Source organism: Prionailurus bengalensis, chromosome D1, assembly GCF_016509475.1.
Source record: "Prionailurus bengalensis isolate Pbe53 chromosome D1, Fcat_Pben_1.1_paternal_pri, whole genome shotgun sequence".
Classification (NCBI taxonomy): Eukaryota; Metazoa; Chordata; class Mammalia; order Carnivora; family Felidae; genus Prionailurus; species Prionailurus bengalensis.
The window spans coordinates 104,880,028-104,889,040 of record NC_057346.1 but is presented as its reverse complement, the minus strand read 5'-3'; the positions used below and the strand labels follow the sequence as shown (position 1 = coordinate 104,889,040).

The window sequence follows — 9,013 nt, the reverse complement described above, 5'->3', positions numbered from 1 at the left end:
AGAGCCTGCCTGGGATTCTCTCACTCCCTCTCTCCCCAAAATAAATAAACATTAAAAATATTTGCATGTGGAAGTTATATATAGTGTAAGGTGTATGTGTGTGTGTGAGTATTTGGTTTGAAAAAAAATTATCATTTAGAGAAAAGAACAATTTTGACTGGAAAACCTTAAAGAATGAGGAGGGACTTAAAGTAGGGATTGAAGAAAGAAGAAATTCACGCAAGCACAGAAGAGATGACAGAACATTTCAAGTTGGGGTGCTGATGTGAGATGGTCAGTGTATTTAAGAGAGAAAATTGAAGTGGAATTAGAGAGTGGGGCCATTTGAGTTAGTTTTAAGTGTGTGTGTGTGTGTGTGTGTTCCCACAATAGACCTTTAATCCTGGCAGGTAAGTTATTCCTAATGTCTTAATTTTACATATGAGAAAAACCAGATTAAGTAAAAAAAAAAAATTAAATAACTTCCCACAACCCACTCAACTAATAAGCCATAGGCCTGGGATTCCAATGCGCTTTCTAAGATCTGTGATCCTTCTAACATTCCATGTTGGACTCTCCACATAAGATCAAACATAAGCAGGAGCATCCATTGCTAAGCTGATGTGATAAACATCCACCAAAATGATTAATAGAATAGAATTCTTTTCAAATTTCCATCTGACTATACTCCTATTGCTAATTATCTGCCAATTGGCCTCCTTCTCACCTCCAAATTCACCTTAAAGGAATTTCTTTCTTCTTCGCAACTCAACCTGGCACCTGACCCAGTGGTATATCTTCTCAGAATGTTCCCCCATCCACTCCATAAATACACTTTGAGCTCCCATGATAAAGGAAACTGGGAAACATGAAGTGAAAGAGACAAGTGTGGAAAACTTAGAACACTTATTTGGTCCTCAGTATACATTTGCTGAATGGGCTTTGTCCTTTAGGTGTTTACAGTCCAGTAGGGGGACATATATCATGCACATCTGTAGCCCTTACAAACTCTGAAAAGGGCTAAGAACCAAACATGACTGAACTGTCAAAGTTTAACTCATGTCTCAACCAGACTTCCTCTTGTTTCAGAGTAAATGCTAACTGATTATTTGTTGACTTCCCACAAAAGTAGGTAGAGACAGCAATAGAAAACAAAAAAAATAGGAGTCAATCATATCTAAAAATGGGTGAGGCAGAAAACAAGAAAAATAGGAGTCAATCATATCTAAAAATGGGTGAGGCGGGGGGAGTCTAGGTGAGCAGAAACAACAGATAGAGTATTACCATCTGGAGAATAAATCTTAATGTAAAACTGGCAGACCATAGAGAGAATTGAAATTTTGTCGGTAGCCCCTTAAACAAAGATCTTGGGTTTTTTCTAGACCTTTTGCTGTGAGTCAGAATGTTCTGAACACATAATTCTTATGAATCAGCTGGAGAAGATGTCTCCCCTTTGTCTTCCAACTCACTGTAAATTGGCGAATATATGTTTAATTCTTCATAAAGACGATCTTCTGGAATCTGATGAGGGAAAAATGATTTAATATTAATCACCAAGAATTTTCCACCACTAGACTACTTGTTCGAGAGATCTATCTCATCTCTTTTGACTTTCTGAGTGTCACTCTCTTTCTCATTACACTGTAATTATTACTTCCATCTCCAATAAACCAAGCCAGACTGGCTGGCCAAGTGGGCCCAGGAGAAATTACATCAGCCAATAACAAGCTGGTGAGACTACTGTGTCTGAACTTTGGTATATCTGCTGTCTTATTTATCTTTGGAGGCAAGTGATCAAAACAAAAAAAAAAAAGGCCACCAGACTTGAATGCTTTGGCAAATGGACAGATGAAGGGAGTGTGTATCATCTGGAAGATTTGAGTCAGTGCTTGTGCAAGTATTGGTGAGTCCTTTTCATACATCAAAGGTATAATGGATGGGTAAGGCAAGCAGAAATGTTGGTAATCATGAATTAGGAAGGAAAGAAAATTGAGCCTTCAGAGCAAGAAGGTGAAAGCCAAGAAAAAAGAGAGAGTAGGAACACATATGAGGGACCTATTCTGGAAGCGAAAATAAGCCCAGATACCTGGGAGGTTCCATCACATGCTACTTTCACATTTGTCTCCATGCTCAACCCACAGCCTTTTCTAAAATTATGAAAACTCTACTTTCCTCATGCTCAGTCCTGAGGATATACCCGGAGATTGGGGCTTTTACAAGTGGAAAAATGTGATTTAAAATACGAGTTGGGAACCAAAATACTGAAACAAGAAGAAATAATTTTCTAGAAGAAATGTTTCCAGAGATCCAGACCGTACTTTTAAGATGAAGCTCAAATTCTTCGGTTTGTCATTCAGGATTATCAGGCCTCTACCTACCTTCTTTTCCTGGAATACTTCTCCAAGGCCATAGATCATGAGTGACACAGCACTACAAAACCCCAGGATGGTGAGAAACAGGATCATTGCCACGATCTCCTGTTGAACAATAACCAACAAGACAAGTGGAGTCACAAGGTAGGTGCCCTGAAAATGTGCTCCATTATAGCAGCCCCTGATTTCATCACCCCCTCAACGTGATCAGTTCCAATGAAGTGACATATGCATGGGGACACCACACGATGGTCGTCCAGGCAGGTGACTCCAACCTCACAGAATTCAGCTGGGAAGGGGTCGGCAGCCAGCATCTCCATACATGCACCCCCAGAACACTACGTTATGTGATAGAGGTTACAGCAGAGGATGGGGTTCACGGAAAAGGGAAAGAGAGCTCTTACTTGGATTGGGAGTCAGAATCTTAGCACTTCCACAAGAAATACATACGGTGGAAAACCAAGCCACAAAGCAGAAGTCAATTCCACGAGCTTCCGGGCAGTTGTAGATATGAGGCCAGCAACTCTTCAAGTTGATGGTCAGGATGAAGATTCCTATTCCTGCAACAATGCTGCTGACGGTGTTTGCTCCCAGGCTTCCCCACACCTGATGGTGAAGGACAACACTCAGACCTGGGCCTCCATCTGCCAGCGCATTCAGTAGACCTCCCTGCATTCTTACGGCTGGTTGCATCCAGTAAATTCTGCCTTGGTTCCAAATGTAAATTGAAAAAGGAAATCTTGGCAGTGTACTCATTGTTTACTAAGCATCTATAACCTTCTTGCTAGGACTGTAGTCAGGAAGGCCCTTGTGGACACACATCATCTCTCCTCAAGCAGTCTCCTTAATCAGAAACAAATCAGGGGCGCCTGGGTGGCTCAGTCAGTTAAGCCCCCGACTTCGGCTCAGGTCACGATCTTGCAGTTCCTGAGTTTGAGCCCCGCATCGGGCTCTGTGCTGACGGCTCAGAGTCAGGAGCCTGCTTCCGATTCTGTGTCTCCCTCCCTCTCGGCCCCTCCCCTGTTCACTCTCTGTCTCTTAATAATAAATAAAAGTTAAAAAAAAAAAAGGAAATAAAAAAAAAGAAATAAATCATCCATTTGATCATATGACTGTACTCACAAGGACAAGGCCCAGTGTGGGGATATTTCTTAAAACAAGTGTCAAGGTACTGATGCTTTACTGTCTTTTTAAGAAGACAATTGATATTGTAATGGTTATATTTTTAATGATTATATCCAACACAAAGTAGATTGGATAAAAAAAAAAAAAACCCACATCCACATTCACTCATTATAGGGGAGATGATGGCACATCTCCCTCAAGACTCCTAAAATTCCATTTTTCTTATTTTCTCACAGATGGATAAAGACAGAATTGCAACTCACCAGATATATGGCATATTTCTTTTCAGACAGAATTGGAAAAAATCCGGAAATAGCAAACTGTTCAAAAGGAAGGAAGGGAGAAATAAAGTGAGTCTCTGTCTGTCTTTACTTCCCCTTTCTCCCCTATCCTCCAAATGTAAGGTTAAGTTGTGGGTACTCTATAAAGCTATGTATTAATATTTCCCATAAGCTCATCATTTTTGTCCTATAGGGTGCTTCTCAAAATTAAGTGTGCATATGAATCATGTGACAGTCTTGTTAAAATACAGATTATTATTTTTTAATGTTTATTTATTTCTGAGAGAGAGAAAGAGCAGGGAAGGGGCAAAGAGAGGGGGACAGAGGATCTGAAGTGGGTTCTGTGCTAACAGTGGGACTCTAACCCATGGACCACGAGATTATGACCTGAGGCGAAGTTGGACACTTAACTGACTGAGCCACCCAGGCATTCCCAGATTACTTTTTTTAATTGAAGTATATGTGACACACACACAATGATACATTAGTTTCAGGCATACAACATAGTGATTCGACAAGTCAATCCATTACACTCTGGTCACCACAGGGATAGCTACCATCTGTCCCCATACAACGCTATTACAATACCACTGACTATACTCCCTGTATTGTGCCTTTTATTCCACAACTGATTCCTTCCATAACTGGAAGTCTTTATTGCCCACTCCCTTTCACTCATTTTGACCATCCTCCAACATCCCTCCCCTCTGGCAACCTCCAGTTTGTTGTCCGTATTTATGGGTCTGTTGCAAAATGCAGACTTTTATCCAGTAGGTCCTGGAGGGGGCGTGAGATTCTTCATTTCTACCAGGCTCCCGAGTGATGCTGATCCTGACAATCCATGAGTTACTGTTGGAGTAGCAAGGTCCAGCAGACCTGGTACATGACTGTTGTAAAATGGCTCTCATTTTGTTGTAATTATTTGTTTGTGTGAGCATCTTGGGTGTTAGAGTGTCAGCCCCTTTGGGCAAGAAGCGTGTGTTTGTGGCATGCATATCTTGGGTCTCACATAGGTCATGTAGACATAAAGTAATTATGAAGATGTACATGGGTAAAGATTTCTTGAAAATATAAGTCAATAGCACAAATTCAAAACAATTTCAAAGGTTCAGAGTGTATGATGGGTAGAGAGACACCTAATAAGCGAAGTGTATGGAATGAAGGACAGTAGAGAGATGTGTCAAATAAAATATGGCAAAGGTTCAAAAAGAGTCATAAACGGGTGCCTGGGTGGCTCAGTCGGTTGAGCATCTGACTCTTGATGTTGGCTCAGGTCATGCATGATCCCAGGGTCATGAGCATGGAGCCTGCTTCAGATTCTCTCTCTTACTCTCTCTGTCCCTCTCCCCCACTTGTGCTATCTCTAAATAAATAAATAAATAAATAAATAAATATTTTTTTAAAAGGAGATACAATGAGAAAGCACCTAAAAGAGTTTCCAGGACATAGTATGAGTTTATCAGATGCCCTTGGCCTTGTTTGACCTTGTCCTCCTCACCTCCTCAGTCTCTTCCTCCTGCCGTCACGAAGATAACTTGACTGACAAATAGTGTGAGGGATATTTTTCTAGAATTGGATTCTGAATGTTTATTTATTTATTTATTTTGATATTGATCTCTGTTTTTGAGAGAGAGAGGAGACAAGAGGGAAAGGTGCAGAGAGAGATTGGGAGACACAATCTGAATCAGGCTCCAGGCTCAGAGGTGTCTACGCAGAGCCCGATGCGGGGCTCAAACCCAGGAACCATGAGATCACGAGCTGAGCTGAAATCGTACGCTTAACCAACTGAGCCACCCAGGTGCCCCTAGATTCTGAAAGTTTCGATTCATTTTTTATTAGCTAAATGTCCCTTGGGCAATTCATTTCACTTTTATTAATCTCAGGTTTCTCATCTGATAAAAGAGTACTAATGTGCTTACCCCAAGTGCTTTGTAAACTGCAATACATATATATATATATATATATATACTCTAAATACTAGAATAAATAGTTGGTTAGATCTGATGTGGGCAAGAGAAAAGCTACATGCAGTGTTATCTCAGAGGCAATTGTAGATGTTTACTCACAAACATTGCTCCCCAGAATGGGTAGCCTGCTTTAAATGATGAAAAAAAATCTTCCTTAAATTCGGAAGCATTGATCGCAGAGCAGACGATTATTCCAAAACAAAGACATATCAAAGCAATCAGAATTTGTGTTACCTGTAGAAAAAGATGCATATGTTTTGTAAAATAAGAAGGTATTTTTTCAAGACTGCATCAAAGTCCTTATGATGAAGACCAAATATGAGAAATTGCTTGGGTGTCTTAAGCCATCCTGAGACAGAATTCAAATGCAATATTTTCTAGAATCATCAGGCCCCTCTAAGAATGGATACAGGCATGATCTGATGCAGGGATGGCCAATGCATTTCTCATGTGCCTTTATTTACATAGTCATGGTAGACATCAATAATTGTTCTTTCCATCGAGGTGCAGACAACAATTATTAATTTGATATTCGTGATATTAACCCACCAGCAACTGACCAGTGTTGGCAGATCCTCTTTGCCATTCTTCTCCTAGTCTTCATGAGGAAATGCTTCTCTCTGCTCAACCGGGCCCCATGTTGCCTCCTCATCTACCAGATTTTTCATGCCTCATGAATCCAAGTGGGGAAACTGTTCATACACCCAAATACTCTGGCTCAGAGTAGAGCCAGTTCTACTCTGGTTGATGTGGGAAGATGCTCACTCACCCCCAGGAATTCCAGCTCCCTCCTCAAAAACCTCAGCCAGGTACGGCTTGGTGGAGCTGAGGCAGCCTCCTCCCGTAAGGCGTTATCATGGAGAGATACTTCCGAAAGTTCGATCTGGGGCACGCTGTATAGTTTAAGCAGAAATTCAGCCGTGAGAAAATTCTCTCTCTGTGAAGTTCTCAACTGACAGGAATGGGGGCGGGGGCGGGGATTGACTATTTTTTCAAAAACAATCTTTCAGTGAAAGTCTTTATTATAATGTATAAGAAACTGAGTCAAAGTTAGTGGCCAAGATCACTGTCTGGCTAGTGATTAGATGAACAAAATGGAACAAAAAATGAGCCAAGTCTTCTTATTCTTGGTGTGGGGTCACTACCAAGTTCTTTCTCAGTGATCTACGCTGATAAATAAACATAAAAGCAAACAGACGCGTTTACCTATGTGTCTCTCAGTCTTTTTAACCCAGAAATGGACCTGAATATATTTTGCTAATGACACACTCACCTTCATGTGCACAAAGGAATGGCTTTTAAGGGTTGGTTAAATCTCTATTCTTGTTTTCAGCCTCAGAGGAGGCTAACCAGAGCTACTGTCCTTTCTAAAAGTTTGGAATATACTTAACATTTTGCAATAATATTCAGTCCAATATTGATTCCCAAAGCTCTGTCATCAGCCTCTCCTAAAATCTTTAAAAGGAAAGTCTTAATAACATGCCCATCTTCAGTATTCAAAGGAAAACTGAATTATGCACCTTCCCCGCCACCTCCTGTTTTCTCTCTAAACAGTGGGACAGGATTCCGTGGAAGGAGACTCACAAAGATTAAACCAGGGATGAGTCCAGGGTTGTTTTGAAAACTTTCTCTCCCTGAACACACCTCAGATGCAGAGGCAAGAAATCTCAATCTTCGTTAGTACGAAACTCCCCTACCTCAACCCCACAATAGAAGGTCCTTCTGTGAGGAAGTTCACGTTATTCCCAGTTCCCAAGCTGAGCGAAAACCTTCCTCCCCATCACCCAGAGAGAACGAACTACTGGCAAAGTATAGCAGATAGCTTCTTTATACTCGATGTATTCATCAAACCAGATGGGTCTGTGCCTAAATCCATGAATTGGCGTCTCCCCGGCACTGTCACTATCACTGGCCCACTGGGAACAGAAAGAAAACAGTAGCTTGTACCTACCTGGAGGGGCTTTGTGACATTGGGAAAGCAAGACCTGCCCTGCTACTACTTTCTGTGTCCATTTTTTCATGAGCTGAGCGAGCCACCCGTGAAGAATGCTGTTACGATGAGCCTTGGTGGGCTTCCTCTCGCCGTGTGCTCCAGATGGTCAGTGAGGATGGGTTGTCTCATGACCTTGATGACTATCTTCATACTCAAGGCATGTGTCCCACAGATAAGCTTCCCAGCTGATAAAGAGCAGTAGGTTTGTTTGTGGTTTTGTTATATCGAAGAACAAAACTGAGGGACTGAAGAGGGACAAGTATGGAATGAGGAAATTTGAGACTCCTGGAGAATAGACCCGCCTGCGACCCGGACCATTTACAGAACCAGAAAGAACAAAAAACAAAAGCAGTTGGGTGCAGACTGAGGAGGTGAGAGAGAACCGCAGGACAGAAAGAGATGTTCTTCTCTTCTGGAGCTTTCTCTACTTGGCCGTTTCTGTGCCAGAAGTTTTCCAAAGGTACCGTTGAGAAGCCTGTGTTCCCTGTTTATTTTTTTAATTTTTTAAATGTTTATTTTTTCACGTTTTTTTTTTTTTTTTTTTTTTTTTAATTTTTGGGACAGAGAGAGACAGAGCATGAATGGGGGAGGGGCAGAGAGAGAGGGAGACACAGAATCGGAAACAGGCTCCAGGCTCCGAGCCATCAGCCCAGAGCCTGACGCGGGGCTCGAACTCACGGACCGCGAGATCGTGACCTGGCTGAAGTCGGACGCTTAACCGACTGCGCCACCCAGGCACCCCTTTAAATGTTTATTTTTGAGAGAGAGAGAGAGAGAGACAGAGAGGGGAGGGGCAGAGAGAGGAGACACAGAATCCGAAGCAGGCCCCAGGCTCTGAGCTGTCAGCACAGAGCCCAACATGGGGCTTGAACCCACAAGCTGTGAGATCACGACCTGAGCCAAAGTCAGGCGCTTGACCCACTGAGCCACCCAGGCACCCCGTCTTCCCTGTTTAAAGTGTACTTGCCTTCACGCACAATCAAAGGCTGAAACACTGCCTGCAAGCGTGTCTTAGCCTCTGGATCTCTGAATTGGTCTCTGACTTCAATATTTATTGTCTTTCTCTCTCTTCCTGACTTTTGGACACTATTTGTATGAGTCTCTGCAGCAGACAGGCTCCAAGACTGGACAGGAAGAATGCCGTGGGCCTTTCCTGATAGAGTGTGGCAGCTAAGTGTTCACACGAAAGACTCCACGAGCTGCTAAATGTTAGACTGACTCTGCTGCTTTGATTTCTGTGATGGTGAGGATGCGACCATGGGGAAATGAGGGGCGTGAACTTGGTAATAAATCTTA

The 9,013-nt window shown here is 42.2% G+C and overlaps 1 protein-coding gene across 1 annotated transcript; it reads right to left on the bottom strand.

The window, feature by feature from the left end:
* Positions 1-1,218: 1,218 nt before the first annotated feature.
* MS4A2 (membrane spanning 4-domains A2) lies at positions 1,219-7,950 on the bottom strand. The gene is made up of 7 exons (XM_043581235.1): positions 7,676-7,950; positions 6,494-6,617; positions 5,824-5,958; positions 3,740-3,796; positions 2,802-2,957; positions 2,358-2,456; positions 1,219-1,500 (listed from the first exon to the last, which is right to left on the bottom strand). The coding sequence occupies exons 1-7, from the start codon at positions 7,735-7,737 to the stop codon at positions 1,402-1,404; spliced, it is 732 nt and encodes a 243-aa protein (XP_043437170.1). The 5' UTR covers positions 7,738-7,950; the 3' UTR covers positions 1,219-1,401.
* Positions 7,951-9,013: the final 1,063 nt, after the last annotated feature.